Genomic DNA, 17,648 nt, shown 5'->3' on the forward strand with positions numbered 1-17,648 from the left:
AGATAAGACATATAAGAACGTATGTGTATAGAATGTCTGCTTCGATGTATTTAGCTTGCCATGACATGACTATATCCACTTAAGAGAAGTGGACAGAGCCCTGGAGTAGGAAGTGGAGACCCAATTCTTCTTTTAAGCCTGCCACCAACTAGCTGTCTGATATCATTTAAGTTCACTGAGTCTTAGTCTCTATAAACTAAACAAACTAGATATAAAATGAAGGGTCATCAGTTCCAACAGTCCATGCCTCTAAGAATTTTGAAGTAAAACAATGGTGAAATCATAGTCTCATTGGCGAAAAATGTGTCATATGTCATTAAGTCTGATGAATGACTGAAAAAATCTTCTTTGATATTGAAAGATGAAGACAGAGGAAAGGAGTATGATTAAACATTATACCCTTATGAGTGGTATAGTTAGGGAAAACATCAGTGGCATTAATAAATCCTGGAAAACTAGAACTAGTCAGGCTCCTCTGGCAACTTAGAAAAGTAGTTTTAGGGTTAATAAAATAAAATACTGCTTTGATGAATGGAAAAGAATCTTAGGATAATTTTTAACTCAAAGACTAATAATATAATTTGTTTAAGGAAAATTTTTCTCAATGAATAGGTTATGAAAGGTGTTTTTGTGTTACATCTCTGACCTTTAGAGACTGAAGCCATGCAAGCTGACTTTTGGGGCGTCTGTCTGCACAGAAGGAAGCTGTGGGTTGATTATGAGACCGATTCAGTTTGGCTTTTCTTATGTCCTAAAGAGACGCCCCAACTTTTTGAAGGTCTCAGTTTTCAGACTTGCTAAAATTACAGCTTGCTAAACCCTAGAGCTTTCTGAGCAGAGAGCTGGGGCTGGTGGCTGCTTCCGTATTCTCCTGTCATCCAAGGCCCAGGTGCCAGGCTCAGGGCCATTACTCAGTCCTTACCATGCCTTTATGAAAGAAATGTTCTGTAGCCCATATACCCACAAAATGCCCCTTTGTGTCCTAATGGCACGGAGAGAAAGATTGGGGGGGGGTGCCTTTTTTGCTGCCCCGATTCCAAGTTAAGGGTATGAATACCCCAAATAAGGCTGTTTGGCAGTCTGACAGGTGGGGGTTACCTTTGGAATGAAGCTGATCTCCCACCCATCGAAGGAGAATGAGAAGGGCTCCCACTGCACCTCCACGGTGGTCTCTGTGATCGTCTTGAATTGTAGCCCTTGAGGAGTGGAGAGATCTGGAACACAGCAATGTGGGTGACCATGTCATGGCTCTCCCTGGCAGGGGCAGAGAGCATTACCTGGTGCGCCCTCCACACCATGGGTGTGGTGGCGTGTGATGGGCAGGCTATCCCAATCTCATTACACAGGTGGTGGGTTCCAGGTAAGGGATCAGCCCATGCCACTGTGGTCTTGGCACTCAGTGTGGGCGAATATATGAATAAAGTTAACAAACATAACCTAATAAATACTTTTTTATGCTTTCTTTTACATAATAGGTTACTATTAAAATAAAAAAACCACACTTTCCTTTCCTTACTAAGGTGGTGAATCTTGGCATTTAACATAATGCCTTTTTCAGAGAAACTGAACACTGTCTTCAGAGGCTTTAAGGGTTCCCGAGAGACAATATAAAGGCTAACATCACTGTTTCCATTTCACACCCAGGAAACCGGGGCACAGAGAGAGTAATGAAATACGTGGAGGAAGCCAACTTCAGAATATAGTCTGGAATGCTTTTCTCGATCATGTGATGTGCCCTAAGAATATCTTGTTTAGCTCAAATCGCCACGTCTAGGATGGTCTGAAATTTCCATTTCATGTATACAAGCAAAGCAAGGGCATAATCAAGGGACAGTAGCAGATACTGAGGTTTTCACTCTCACTCCACTAGCTCCTTCTTTTCTCCAGCTGTTCCTTCATTCTCTCTCCCTTCTCTCCCTCACTCACCTTTGCCTCATGTATCTCATTTTTAGTTCCTCTGCTTATCTCCCTCTTTTTCCATTCCCTACACCCTCCCCCCACCCCCTCCCCCTCCCCAACACACACACACACACACACACACACACACACACACGCACAGGCACAGGCACAGGTGGAAGTATGCTTGTCCTAATGGAGTTCCAATTACCAGCCCTGAAATAGGACAGCACGACTTTTCTCAGTTCTCCAGTGAGCCTGCCCCCATTTTAGCTGTGTCTCTCCTGGGATATTCCCATTGGAAAATTGACAGATTCTCATCCTTCCTGTTTGGAAGCTTCCTCATGCTTCTTGGTGAAAGGCAGGGCTGATTCTGAACCCACTTGAAGGTGTGTCAGGGGAGTTTACATGATTCTGTCCTTGTCACCTGGGAGCTTGCCTGAGGGGATGCCCTGAATTGGTGTAATAAAGGCCATGGGAGATGGAAACCTCATCATGGCGTGTGCACGTAGATCAGAGAAGAGACGCCTGGGAGTCGGGCCAGGCTCTTGCTGAGGTGACCGATCCTGGAGCAAGGTGGGAAAAGCGGCAGATGGTGACCTGCCTCTCTACACAATCATTGCAGATATTTTAAACTAGTTCTCAAGCACAAGAGGAATTGAAGAAAAAGGTCAAATATAAACAGAGATAATTACAGGCATATTAAAAAAAGGCAGCATTCATAGGGGGAGTCCAATATTATAACAGGATCTTTGTCACCTGAAAAGCAAGGGGACAAAATGACTTCTTAAATCCTTTTCCCTCTGCTTGCCCCTTTGCTTACATCCTTCAAAGCACAACTCAAGTCCTTGGGCCTCCATGAAGACTTCAAAGCCAACTCTTCCTACTTCAACCTCTTCTTATTCTGAACTTTCATGACATTTGTTACCCAGATACCATCTTGTCATTTAAGAGCTACATAAAATGGGCTCAGATCTCTCATCCCATATTTGGTGATAAGTCCCATTTACCAACCCAGGGGCTTATGTTTCATGGTCATGTCTTGTTCCCGTTTCCTGCTACTGCTAAATTCTCTGCATTATGTAATAAAAAATAAGTATTTGGTCTTTGTTCTGGCACACAGCTCCCAAAACCCTAGGAATTCCCAGAGTGATAAGAGTATCTTTTGTATGATTATGAGATAACTGGTAGCTGGGACCTCCTAGATAGCTGGTCTGCAGAAAAACCCAGGCATGATTTAGAGAGAGGGTTGGAACTTTCAGCCCCACCTCCCAACCTCCAGGGAGGGGAAAGGGGCTGACTTGAGTTAATCACCAATGGCTAGTAGTTTCATCAATCATGCCTGTGTAATGACACCTCCATAAAAAAACCCTAAACAACGGGGTTCAGAGGGCTTCCGGGTTGGTGAACACATGGAGGTACTGAGAAGGGTGCTTGTCCAGAAAGAACGTGGAAACTCCACACCCCATACTTCACCCTATGCATGTCTTCCATTTGTTCGTTCCTGAGTTGTATCCTTTATAAGAAGCTGGTAATAGAGAGTAAAGCTCTGTGAGTTCTAAGGAATTACCAAAAATAAGCAGGGGTTGTGGGAACTCCTTAAATTTATAGCTGGTCAGTCAGAAGTCCTGGTGACAACCTGGGACTTGTGACTGGCGACTGACGTTGAGGCCCTGTGAGACTGAGGCCTTAGCTTGTGGGATCTGATGCTAACTCCAGGTGGATAGATATTGAACTGAATTGAACTGGATTGTTGGACACCCAGCTGACATTTGAGAGCTGGACAAGTGGTGTTGGAAAGATAATTGAAGAATTCGGAGGTGTATAAAGAAAACTAAATAACAGCCCCTTCCCATCTCTTTCTTATTCTGCTCTTTGATGTAGTCAATGTTAATAGTTGGCATGCAATTTTTAAAAAAATTTCTGTGCTTAAATAAGCATACAAAATATAGATACATACCTATAGCAGTTTCTCTGTTATAAATAGAACACTTCCATTTCTCATGGAGAAGAGTTTAGCTTGCTCTCTGTGTCTGTCTGTCTCTCTTTTGCCCCGTTGTCTTTCTAAACGATGCTTTAGAGCCTCAACATTTATAATCAAAATGGACTATCAGGATATTTTACTAAATAAACGATCATGAAGAAATAATGCTATGAGGGGAGGTGGGTGTTTTCATTTGTGGTTTTAAATAAGATTTTTTTTTCCACTCTGTTATACACTTACCATCTGTAACATACCATTTAGCACCTGCTTATTATACATCCTATTTCATATCTCCTGGTTTCTAGTCTCTAACTAGATTGGAAGTCTATATAAGTCTCATACTTTCCTTGACTTCTAATCAGACTAGCTTATAACAAGTCAGAACTCAATAATTAAAGTACTTTTTGTCCTTTTGGTTCTATAATTGATAGGGGTTGCCTGGATTTGGAAACTCTTTCTTGGAAGTGCCCTTTTAATGATGTACCCTTTCCTAAGTGGGTCACGTTGGAAGCCCTTCCCCTCAAGAGCAATGATTATTGCAGGCATCCCTGAAGAATTAAGAAAAGACACTACTATCATGAATGCCCATGATCTCATGTAGGAGAAAAGAAGAATGAAACAGGATGGGGAAATGGTACGTACGGGTGGCCACCTTGGCCGTGATGGGAAGGCTGAGGATGTTGCTAATGACAGCGTAGACGCTGATGTTGTAGGTGAGACCTGGCTCCAGCTCCGAGATGGTGACACCACTCCAATCTCCAGGCACCCGCTGCTGGAGCTGGAGGCCCCCCAGGGCCGTCGGCTGGTAAGAGATCACATATTCCGTCACTGCCATCGGCCCGTCCCATTCCAGCTCAATGGACCTGTCGCTGATACCAGCCACTCGCAAGTCCTCTGGAGGGGCAACTACCAGGAGGCAATACACAGATAGCATGAGCTCAGAGGACTGCCTTCCCCATCCTGGACCCAACTTCCTTCCTCACATCTCACCCCACATGCCCTGTCTGTATATTCTGCTCAGCTCATTGCCTTTGAGTGATGGGTAATTCCCTTTGCAGGCAGGTTCTTATCTTTTCTGTGCTCAGTACTCCCATCCCTATAGGGCCATGAGTTAGTGGTGTGCTGGAGCCGGCTTCTACTGGCTCAGGAAAGTTGATTGTCGAATTTTGCAAGACAGTTTTAAATAGTCATTATTGAAGATTAAATTGTATTCAATATTAACTTACAATTAAGTAAATTATCTTAAAAACAAAATTATGAATACTCCAAACTCATCACTGGCAAATTACTTCACTACATTTTACTATTATCTATGCCCTTGAGTCAATTTACATGTATTGTATCTCTCTGATAGAAATACTATGTAATTGTGTGCTAATGCACAGCTGTTTCCAACTCTACATTTAGTGACTTCATGTTGGTAGTTTGAAATTGGCCACAGAGGGAGTATTTACACCATGGAAGTTGGCAAATGCTACAAAGCGGGGCTTTTTATTTTTTCCCTCAGAGAGCTAGTTGTTAGATATTTAACAGCATACATTGGCTAATATTTTTGGTAGTTTAATAAATTATTGTTACCAGATTACCCTGGGAACCAGTATTTGATTTGGCAAGTGGAAATAAAGCCTTATTCCCGGTTATTTTGCAAAATACAAGAAGCCAAAACAGTAAATCCTAGATACCATGGACTGATGAAGACATTCAATAACACTTTATTTTCCCTGTTAAAAGGAGACTGTTTAAGTTTTGAAAGAAATGTAACTCGTGTTAAACAAATTTTTATTAGCTTTGATTTTGGGGATGATGAGAAAGGAGCATTCTTGAGGGCTTTGCTTTTCTCTCTTGTTCTACTTTTCAAATGCTATTCAGAGAATCACCAAAAATTAAACCGCACTGAAATAGCCTTTCATGTATGGTTCCCTTGGGAAGTGAAGATTCACCAGTAGTGGGGGTATTAAATAACTGAAACTTTAAGATCAATTAGGAAGTTAACGCCAGTATACCTGTAATTGGACCTGCCCATAGATTAAATCAAAGATCAGGCCAGTATTTAAATAGTCATAATTAACTTATAAATTTATATGCAGTGGAGGCTTTGGTTAGTTTAAAAGTTGTCATTGGTGTTGAATTTCTCCTCTGAGAATTCTCACTCTTTCACCTTTACCAGAGCAGAGGACTGAAACAGCTGCTAGTCACAGGGCCCTGTGAAAAGAAGGTGCCTGCGCTCCCTGTGGTGCTCAGCCTCAAATCCTTGGCAGAGGTGTAAATGAGGACTCATAAGATGGAAATTAGGAACATATATTTACAATGTTGGGCATTTGCTTTGATTGCTTTTGCCCCAAACTGTGAATGGTATAAAACAGTCTAGATAGCAGAGCTTCCTCTGATTAAAGATGGCAAATGTTGACCAAAACAAAAAAAAATTTTTAATTTATTTTTTTTAAATTTATAAAACTAGATGAATGTAAATGAAATTTAAATAATCAAACTTTCAAATGATAGTTTATAAGCATATATCATTTCTAACTCTGGCATGATGAAAGCTTTGAATTGCACTAAGATCTTTGGGGTAGCCTGTATAATGCATACCAAATGACTCCTGGACCAGGGAAAGACGAGTTGGTATATAGAACCTATCAGTATTTTGCATGGTTATATAGAGCATTTATTATGCACCAAGGACAATGCTAAACATTCTGACATAGATTTTCTTATTTCATCCTCTCACCAACACTATGGAATTGGTATTATTTTTACCCCTGTTTTATAGAGAAGAAAACTGAGTCACAGAGTCAGCAAACACAGAAGCTAGGATTTGAACCCAGGCACAATGATTCTAGAATCTCTAAGCCAGTGTACAATACCACTTTACATTTGCATAGCATTTCAGTCTATAAAACATATTTAGATAAACCATCTAACTAGATTTTTTAAAAAAAATCCTTTAATAGCAGCTCTATGAGGTAGATTGGGTAGATATAATTATCACAACTTTACAAATGGAGAAACTGAGACCCAGGCTAAAGGACTTGCCAAAAGTAAGGGAGTTGGGTCATAGCTGAACTGATTATCAAACCAAGATCTATCCTTAGTGTGTTCTTTCCCCTACAATTTGTAGGATGGGTTACTGATTGTACCAGATGCTTTCCTTCATTTATACACAGCCCTCAAAAATAAACTACATCAGTGAATAATTCAGACTATCATTTAGGATGTGAATTCCAGACTGGTGCTTATCCTAGAGGTAAGAAACTTCTTTTAAGAAGGATTCTCTAAAATTTCACAATTTATATGGAAACACAAAAGACCCCAAATAGCCAAAGCAATCTTGGGAAAGAAAAACGGAGCTGGAGGAATCAGGCTCCCTGACTTCAGACTATACTACAAACCTACAGTAATCAAGACAGTATGGTACTGGCACAAAAACAGAAATATAGATCAATGGAACAGGATAGAAAGCCCAGAGATAAACCCATGCACATATGGTCACCTTATCTTTGATAAAGGAGGCAAGAATATACAATGGAGAAAAGACAGCCTTTTCAATAAGTGGTGCTGGGAAAACTGGACAGCTACATGTAAAAGAATGAAATTAGAACACTCCCTAACACCATACACAAAAATAAACTCAAAATGGATTAAAGACCTAAATGTAAGGGCAGACACTCTAAAACTCTTAGAGGAAAACATAGGCAGAACACTCTATGACATAAATTGTAGCAAGATCCTTTTTGATCCACCTCCTAGAGAAATGGAAATAAAAACAAAAATAAACAAATGGGACCTAATGAAACTTAAAAGCTTTTGCACAGCAAAAGAAACCATTAACAAGATGAAAAGACAACCCTTAGAATGGGAGAAAATATTTGCAAATGAAGCAACTGACAAAGGATTAATCTCCAAAAAATACAAGCAGCTCATGCAGCTCAATATCAAAAAAACAAACAACCCAATCCAAAAATGGGCAGAAGACCTAAATAGACATTTTTCCAAAGAAGATATACAGATTGCCAACAAACACATGAAAGGATGCTCAACATCACTAATCATTAGAGAAATGCAAATCAAAACTACAATGAGGTATCACCTCACAGTGGTCAGTATGGCCATCATCAAAAAATCTACAAACGATAAATGCCAGAGAGGGTGTGGAGAAAAGGGAACCCTCTTGCGCTGTTGGTGGGAATGTAAATTGATACAGCCACTGTGGAGAACAGTATGGAGGTTCCTTAAAAAACTAAAAATAGAACTGTCATATGACCCAGCAATCCCACTACTGGGCATATACCCTGAGAAAACCATAATTCAAAAAGTCATGTACCACTATGTTCATTGCAGCACTATTTACAATAGCCAGGACATGGAAGCAACCTAAGTGTCCATCAACAGATGAATGGATAAAGATGTGGCACATATATACAATGGAATATTACTCAGCCATAAAAAGAAACAAAATTGAGTTATTTGTAGTGAGGTGGATGGACCTAGAGTCTGTCATACAGAGTGAAATAAGTCAGAAAGAGAAAAACAAATACCGTTTGCTAACACATATACATGGAATCTAAAAAAAAAAGAAATGGTTCTGAAGAACCTAGGGGCAGGACAGGAATAAAGACACAGACACAGAGAATGGACTTGAGGACACAGGGAGGGGGAAGGGTAACCTGGGACGAAGTGAGAGAGTGGCATGGACATATATACACTACTAAATGTAAAATAGATGGCTAGTGGGAAGCAGCTGCATAGCACAGGGAGATCAGCTTGGTGCATGTGACCGCCTAGAGGGGTGGGATAGGGAGGGTGAGAGGGAGATGCGAGGTGGGGGGACATGGGGATACATGTATACGTATGGCTGATTCACTTTGTTATACAGCAGCAACTAACACAACAATGTAAAGCAATTATACTCTAATAAAGATGTTAAAAAATAAAAAATAAATAAAACAAAAGCACAACAACAAGAAAAAAAAAGAAAGAAAGAAAGAAAGAAAGAAAGATTCTCTAGGGCCTGGCTTTTGTTATTCAACACGCTGATTCCAAGTTTCCTGTGTGGGACTCCTCCTGTCATGGTGACAGAAACGGCCATTCCAAATTTCAAGTCACCAACAATTCTTAGGGTATTTGGGACAAGTCAATGTATTCATTTTTAGTCCCTTTCTCCAGAAAATAAAGCTAATCACGATGAAGGAGAATGATCCAAGCAGAGCATTTGGGGATTTTAAAGTAAAACACAGGTGCAGAAGGATTTTTTCATCCTGACAACTTAACTTGGCAAGTTTTTTATCTTGAGACCTGAGCCTGGTGGCAATGGTGTCGATTGTGGAAGAAGCATTCTTGAGAGCGGTGGCTCCAAGGAGGAGACCGTCACCTTTCACCCTATAACTTAGCAGCAGCTGTGTACATTGGGTGTCAGTAATTCTTATAAAATGAAATGGTATTGAACTAGAAAGCAAACTGTAAAAGAGCCGTATGCCTTGATTCAAGAAATTTAGTGTGTGTGGGGGGCTGTGAATTATTCTTAGTCTTACTTTCTTTGGGGCTCCAACTTGGGAACTTGGGGAAGAGCAGGCAGTTAAAAAGGAGTAAACTGCGGCTTGAGGAATTGGAGTTGCTTATCTGCAAAGATGCCATGCTGTTTACTTTTTAGATCTCGCATCAATTTTGCACGTATGTGGTGAGAGCAGTTGGAATTAGTTCCATGAAGTGTCTCACTCGGAGGAGCGAGTGATTTCAGGTGCCAAAGGTTGGGCTGGCTGCAGTGCTGGCAGATGCAGAGGCTGATGGTGATGAATCTCTGCAGGTCTGACTGAAGTCCAGGGAACGGCTTTCTGGATTGTTTCAAGCCCCTGCTCTGGTTGTTCTTTTATCCTGTTGCTTTGCAGGGAGTTGTGGCCAGGTCACCAGCCAGCTGCCGCACTAACCTCCTTCCCTGGGGGCAGGTGTGGACAAATGGTTGAAAGTGCTTCCTTACCCCGTCTCCAACACCTAATATTTTTTTATCATTTGACAGAGCTCAGCTTTCATATCAAAAGACTATTTCTTTGTGTATGTGGCTTTCAAAATTTTTATTTTCTGATTCCACTCTACTTAGCATCCCAGGGAGGATTAAAGAGTGCTAGAAGTTGGTAGGAGACCAGGGTTCTTATTCTTGCTCTGCCATTAATTAGCTGTCTGGCTGTGGAAAAATCTTCCTGTCTCTCAGGGCTGCTGCTTTTTCAATTTGTAAAATGAGAAGCCCAGAGTAGCTTCTTTCAAAGCCTGTTTTAAGTGCTCATATTCATGAATTTTTTTGTTCCATTATCTTTACCCGGCCAGAGAACAGAGGCAGAAAGGTTGAGATCTGGTCCCACGGCCCACTATGAGAAAGATCAAGGCTGGGAGTCAAATAGAGTGGCCTTGTCAACTCTATTCAATTGCATTCAAGCTCTAGCGGCCTAAGGAGCCTCAGAATGAAGTCCACACAATGGGCAGCCATTTTCCATGCCCTTGCCAGAGAGAAAAGAATGGCCTGTGGAGAAGTGCCTTTTGTGGCTCTCCACGTTTTCACCTTCCCCATTCTCTTCTTTCCTCTCCTCACTGCTGTTGGCGAGGGGAGCAGTAATGCTGGAGTGTGTGCATCTGGCCAGAAAAGTCAAACAGTGGATAAGCAGCCCCTCTCCTAGAGCCTTCTCACAAAGAGCAAGTGAAGTAGCACTTTAGATAATGACCTAGTTACTTCTCTGGAAAAGACCCATGGCATTTGGTTTAAAAGACAAGAAAGCCTTGAGAGCAGCACCTGCTGCAATGAGTGGGGGCCCCATGGTTGCTATAGAAACAGATGGAGATTATGCAACTGTCCCTCCTCACATGCTTTGGGAACCTGTAAAGTAATTTATCTGGGTGTCCAGAAGTCTTCCTCAAACAGCACAGAGGTAACGTGTTGGAGGTAACACGTGCTCGTAGTTTGGGCTCAACCCAGTTGTAGTTATGCTAGCAGCTGCTGAGTCTTCCCTGAGTGACCAGAAGGGCTTATCTCCAGTTCAGTTTGGACCCTGGATCAGATTAAGATTCTGTTTGCAAATGAACCCATCCCCGTGGAAAAGGAGGGTCAAGAACATGAGAAGTATGTACAACCCAACAGAGATCAATTTTATTAAGAAGGATGTGAACTATAGAATAGCCGTACATAGAAGAGGGCCCAAATGGACCCTTAGCAGCCTCTGATGGGGCCTCATGAAGCCTCGTCCTGTGGGTGGGAACTAGGATCATGCTTCTGCCGCCTCTTCCCAGCAATTACCTAGTGACTTTGGATTCAGAAATGATGAAGCTTAACTTCTGCTTGACGTTTCCTTCTGAACAGTTGGTATAACAGCTATTTATATTTTCAGTAAGATATTCAGTAAACAAAATTAGGAGGCTAAATGACATCATCGACCATGGAAAAAAATGGAAGAACGTGAAAATATCTTTTTTCCTAAGCGGTGGGTTGTTGTTTATCTTTTAGTTGTTGCCATCGATCTTTTAAAAAATTTTAAGTTGAAGTTGCAGGTGCAGGAGACTTGCCTGACTGGTCTGGTACCTAGGTGGGAATCATTGATGACGCTCAAGAATAAAAGGCTGGTGAAGCTGGCCTCCCAGGATTTCCCCCTTAAACCAAGGTCAGAAGGCTGATCAGAAAATTCCTAGAATCAACCCATCAGAAAGCTTAAAAATGTTCGTTTGTTGTTATTTCTTATTTTAAATTTTCCCAATGAGCACTCTGAGCCCACTGTTACAGATTGAACTACGGATGGAAAAGATCAAGATCAATTACTCAATCTGTACTGTTTACAACGCAGATTTATCAGTGAGAGTCACTGATTTAGTCAGAAGATGAGCAGTAACAGTGAGATAATGACAATAATCTGATTTTAGGCAAAAGAAAATGATCTCCAGTGAGATACTGGTATTTTCCCACTGATAGATTTAGGTCCTCCTTTTGGGACATCACCTTTGTATTGGTTTCCGTGGTGCAGACACATATGGGGTTGGTTCCAATTTGCTATGTCATCTGGAACAAAGCGACTCGTAACCTTTTAATATTCTGTACTAATAGTTGGAATGTGAGTTGTTGCTCGATGCCTTTAGTAGTTTATTCCTATTTACAAGTAATTCCTTGCCTATAAATACTTTTATCCATGTGGACACTAGATCATTTCAAAAATTAATAACACTTTGCAATATGTAAGCTCCAAAATAGCCAGAGTGCCAGAGTGCCCTGCTAGCCTGGTTATCACAGACTAACCACCATTGCATGCCCTAGCACTGTGAAAGGACGTGTCCCCAGAATATGGCAACGGGCAAGGGGGATATTTTGGAGCAGGTGGAGCTCTGGGAAGCCCTCTGAGTTAGAGTGGTCCCTTGCCTAAGGTGGTGCCATGGTCTGACTCTCTGCTTTCTTCCATCTCAAGGACAGTGAAATGCTGTCACCATTATTACCATTGACTTTGTTCCAGTCTTGGGGTAAGATTCAGCTTTCATCCTGAACTTGACCTTTTCTGGTTTCCACGCTTCCCCCCTTAAATCTGCCTCGTCAATTGTGATTGACTCAAGAAATCAGCTGTCTTGGAAAGCAAGTGTACGTGACCCAGTTGGGAATTCTTCGGCCTAAAATTCACCTTCCCTCCCATCTCTCTTCCCACCTCCAGCCAGTTTGCTGGACCACCCTTGACAAAGGCCCCGCCGAGCTCCCCTCCCTACCTGCCGAGCAGTCAGGGCCCTGGTAGCCCTCTTCACAGAAGCAGAGCCCCTCCTGGCAGTGTCCTCGCCCACTGCAGGCGTTCAGACACCGCTGCTGGCCGCAGTCCTCACCAGTGTAGCCCTCCTGGCACAGGCAGGTACCGTTGGTACATCTCCCCTTCCCCGAGCAGTCCCCAGGGCACCTCAGCTCGCTGCAGTCCTCGCCAGTGTAGGCCTCTTCGCAGATACACTCCCCGTCCACGCACAGCCCCCGGGAGCTGCAGTCTGTCGGGCACCGGAGCTCCGAGCAGTCGTCACCACTGTACTCGCTGTCACAGATGCACTGGCCATCCACACACACGCCCCGACTGGAGCAGCCTAGGGGGCAGTAGGGCTCCGAGCAGTTCTTGCCAAACCAGCCTTGATCGCAGATGCAGCCACAGGACTCGAGGCTAAAGTTGCCGTGGCCACTGCAGTGAGGGATATAATCCAGTTGTCCTGGAATGGCCAAGGAGAAGGTCAAAGGGCAGCAGTGGAACCTCCTGTAAACGGGGTATGGGAGGGGTGGGCAGAGACCTCTCCTCACTCTCTGATCAGATTTGTGTTGCAGAGAATTAAGCTCAAGCTAGTTTGGTACATCATCGACTTCATGAATGTTTTCATCTAATAGCGGTTGTGCCTGGCCCAGCGCTGGGGGCGAGGATGAGTGAGATCGGGTCCCTCGTCCTTCAGGGGCTCACCTTCAGTGTGTCTTGGCTTGGGTTCCCTAGAAGCAGACTTTAGATGAGAATTCAGATGAGAGTGACTTACTGCGAAGTGCTCCCGGGAAAAACTGGTCAGGGAGAAGGGGAGACTCAGGAGGTTGGAGCCCAAGCCAGACACATTATCAGGCAAAGTCCTGGGGGGGTCACTTGGGTTCAGTCCTGCAGGGTCTTCTGGACACAGGGTAAGCCACACCTCAGCTGGGATGAAAGGCTGTCCTTGGAGGGTGTAAATGTCCATTGTCTCCCTGGGGCAGGCCAAAGAGGTTCTTACAGCCCAAGGACAGCCCCTGACCAAGACGCCCAGGTGCTGGCTATGGGGACGGAAGGGGATCTGAGGGCTTGTATGCTGAGTTCCAGGCCTGTGATGCAGGCCAAGGTCACAGGTGCTGCAGGCACATCCCACTCCCTCTCCTTCCCGCCATCTAACTAACTCTGCTCATTCATCACAACTCAGCACTAGGGTCACTTCAAAGGCTTCCCAGAACTTGTCTCATTTGGTGACTGTTTGCTGTGATCTTTTTAGGATTCTATGCATATCTCCTGCCCTGGCCCTTACCATGCTATAACTATAGTGGTTAATTTAAACCACTATAAAAGGTAAAAGCTTGAACCCAAGATAGTAAGGAAGACACAGTCCTCTTGTTAAAGAAAGAATTTCATGGGTTGAAGGTACCTTTTGGGTGAGAGGAGCTGGGCACAGAAAGGGACACACTTTCTGCTCATTGGGGGTCAGCTGATAACAGCTATTGCACGTGAGGTCCCTACTAGAAGCCAGGCTTTCATCTGATTGGAGGCTTTTGTATTTAATAACTCCTTGTTGTTCTAGTCTGTCACCATTTGTCAATGGAGAAAGGAAGTCATGGGTTATGTAACTTGCTTAAGTCACAAGCTAGTAAGTAGCAGAGCTAGGATTTGAAGGCAGGAAGTCTGGCTCTGACTTCTCCCAGAGAGGTCAAGATAGTCATTGGTAAGTGTTACTAGTCAGGGGGTGGGTGAGACTAGAGGTACAAGTACTGGATACTCAGCCTTTGGAGGGGAGGGGGTTGTAATAAGCTCTGTGAGTGGGTGTGTGCGTGCACTTGCATGCACACCCACGTGCGTTCGTGGAGGGGGCAGGGCCTGGAACTTCCGTCTTGCTGGAGAAGATGGGGCCAGGTCCTCTGAGACTATAATGACTATCATTTACTCAGATGGGAGAAAGACTGAGATGGAGTGAACAGAGCGCCTGAATTCTCTAGTCCCCCAGGTTAACATGGATAGATATCAATTCAACAGCCTGTGAAAACCAAAGATGAATGAAGACAGACGTCAAATTCCCTGCTCACCACAGAAGTTGCTGTGCTGAACCGATGTATCATTACCTGACTCATCCCCCCAAAATCAGGTTAATGTATTTCAAACTGACTAAGCGCTGTAAAGAATCCCTACGCCAAATCCCCCGGGAAGGACGACATTTAGATCCTAGAGACGTCTGAACAGAGAGCTACAGACTAGGGCACTTCTTTCCCTCTGTGTGAAGAGGTGCCAGATTTCGAGGGGAGTGGTGGCTCACCCTGCTTCACTCTCCCTCTCTGCTCAGCGCCCTCCCTCCCTCCTGAGACCGGCTGCAAACTCCCAGACTCTACCTGTGGCCGCACTTTCCTGGCAGCAGTTGCTGGTGCACTGGTCCCGAAGCACTGACACCTCCCTCTCCAGCATCTCGATTCGGCTCAGCAGCTCCTGCAGCACCTGGGCAGAGCTGGCGCATGGGCAGGCCTTTCTGGGGAGGTTGATCCTGTGGGTGAAGGTGACCTGGCTCTCGTGGTCCGAGGTCTGGCCCGTGTACTCTGTCAGCACCTCGTCTTCAGCACTCACCTCCTGCTCGGCCGAGGCCTCCAGCCCCGAGGAGCAGAGGCTGTCCAGGGGCACGTTAATGTTGTACACGTGGTTGAAGACCACCGGCTGCTCTTTGCCGGATGTATTGTAGGTGGCAGCACCTCCTTCCTCCTCCACCGCCTGTCTCTGGACCCTTTCCGTGGTGACCTCCAGCTGACACTCTGAGGGCTTGAGCATGGAGCCCAGAAGGATCAGGTTGACGCCAATGAGCATGTTCTTCAAGACCACTGTTTCCCCGTCTGCCCCCATCCTCTCGGCAGAGTGCTGGATTCAAGACCGGCCTGCAGCAGAAAGCATGGAGTTGTGGAAATTTGCAAGAGAAACCAAGGAACGAATGAGATGGCCTCTGAGACCTGCGCTTGGGCGCCACGCTATGCACAGTCCTACAAAGCTAAAGGATAGCAGTGAGGATTTCAAGGGGAAGGTTGGGAAGTGACTACCAGGGTCATGAAAGCCCAGAGCTTTTTGTTCCCTAGAGGAATGAACCCTTGAAAATGGACACTGCTTCTGCAGAAGGGCATTTTGATTTCCCAAAAGGCTTATCTAGAACACATGAGTCTGGCACCCACAGTGGGCAAGTGGTTCCAACAAAGAGGACATGTGAGGACTCGGGGCAGGGGCACTGTGGCTAGGCTAGTCCTCCAAGGAGAACTCAGAGCGTCCTTTCACTTCTGAGTGAGAATTAGGATGAACGGTACCATGGAGCCTTAGGCATACCCTCATATTTCGCCAGATATTTATGATGAAGTGGCCCCACCAGCCACTTCAAGATAACTTATTAACTCCTCTAAGCTCATCTGTTCAAATACAAGTTGACTTTAGAATAACCAACCAGGCAGATAATATAGTTCCAGGTAACTGTGGTTGTTAATAATCCTTAGGTACATTTGTGATTATCTGGGACTGTGTGAGCCGAACTTTCTTTTAATCTTCTCATTAGTATAGTCCCAGTGCTTTGTGATCACAGGGTGCCTTTCTTCCGAGGTCCTGTTTAAATTGCTAAAATAATGTATTAGCTCCTCTACTGGTTACCTAGTCACCAAGAACCATGGAGAACGATAAATTTCCCGTAATGCAAATCAGTTTTACAGAAATTATATTTCTTCTATATTCCCTGTGTAAAAGAGAAAAAGAGGCTTACAAATTTTGGTTCTAAAGGTAATGTTAGAGCTAAGAAGATTAAGGACAAAGGAACAGAGTGAGAGTAAATGTGAATTTGGGAAGAAGGCAATAAGCAACAGCTAACATCAACTGAATGTGTACTGTGTACAGACTGCGCTGTGCACCTCACATGGGATCTTACTTGACTCTTAGAACAAACCTATGATGGGATGTTATGATTATCCCCACCTTGTAATGGAGTGAATTCTGCCTAGAAAGCTTAAAACTTGAATGCAGGTCTGACTCCAAAACCTGTGTTCTTAACTGCTGTGCTCCAGTGCTTGTCTTGATAAGCATGTTCAATGTTCTGTTGTCTCTGATGGAAATTGTGTTGGTTATAAGATCTTCCCAGGAATATTGAGATTAGAAAATTTTGCTAGGGCCAGATCCAATGTTCCTTCCTCCACGAAGCATTCTCCTCTCATCTTTTTCTTCCATTCCCTCAGGAAGCTAAGGACATCCCCAGCACAGGCTAAGTTTATCCCTCACTCCTTATAAACCCCCTCTGACAGCATTTGCCACACTAGACTGTGGGTTTCCTTTGTCTGCTCCTGCCCCCCACCAGCTTCATCCCCTGCCTCCCCCCACTGGCCCCGAACTGCTAAGTCAATTTAGGTCAGACCACATCTTATCCGCAGTATCTGACGTGTGTCTAGGACAGCAAAAGTGTTCTGTACTGTGGTTGTTGAATGATTAAGTGAGTAGATACATGGAAGGATGGATAAACAGATGAATTAGTGAGTAAATGCCCTGTGAGCAAAAGGTTGAATCATTCTCCAACTCATTTAATCTCTTTCCATTATCCTCAAGTTATTCACTATTTTCTTCAATTTCAGTTCAACTGGACAATTTCTGAGGGATGATTTTATTAGGAGTAATCTGTATTAGTGACTATTTTGGAAACCATGTCTTATTACTCAGTCTTTATATTATATATTGGACTAAAATCTTTGTTTCCAATATGAAGAAGAAGCAGAACAGAGTAGAGCTATTACGATTCTGGACTCTGGAGCCAGACTGCCTGGTTTTCCCCTATCCCAGGACTACCCTGAAATCACTGGAACATGTGAGAAATCTCTTCTATCATTTGACAGCCGGAAAGCCCAACCTTAGCATACCCTTGTTCAAAGAAGGGTGAGAGGTTCTTGGAGTGATGGGAGAGGTAGTGATCCACTGGTTACATCAGATGAGGTAAATCAACCTTGGGGACAGATGGAGTGACATGTCTGAACCAAATTTCTCTCATGACTGTAAGCTCTTTCCAAGCCCCT

At 43.8% G+C, this 17,648-nt stretch overlaps 1 protein-coding gene across 1 annotated transcript in view; it reads right to left on the reverse strand.

The window, feature by feature from the left end:
* The window catches only part of TNR (tenascin R), an 83,379-nt gene extending 67,914 nt beyond the window's left edge, over window positions 1–15,465 (reverse strand). Inside the window, exons 1-4 of the mRNA XM_068538388.1 lie at window positions 14,967–15,465; window positions 12,599–13,075; window positions 4,523–4,786; window positions 1,099–1,214 (exon numbers count right to left, since the gene is read on the reverse strand). Of these exons, the coding sequence (XP_068394489.1) occupies window positions 1,099–1,214; window positions 4,523–4,786; window positions 12,599–13,075; window positions 14,967–15,465 (1,356 nt within the window). The remainder of the gene's footprint in view (window positions 1–1,098; window positions 1,215–4,522; window positions 4,787–12,598; window positions 13,076–14,966) is intronic.
* Window positions 15,466–17,648: the final 2,183 nt, after the last annotated feature.

The sequence above is a fragment of the Eschrichtius robustus genome, chromosome 3 (genome assembly GCF_028021215.1).
Source record: "Eschrichtius robustus isolate mEscRob2 chromosome 3, mEscRob2.pri, whole genome shotgun sequence".
Classification (NCBI taxonomy): Eukaryota; Metazoa; Chordata; class Mammalia; order Artiodactyla; family Eschrichtiidae; genus Eschrichtius; species Eschrichtius robustus.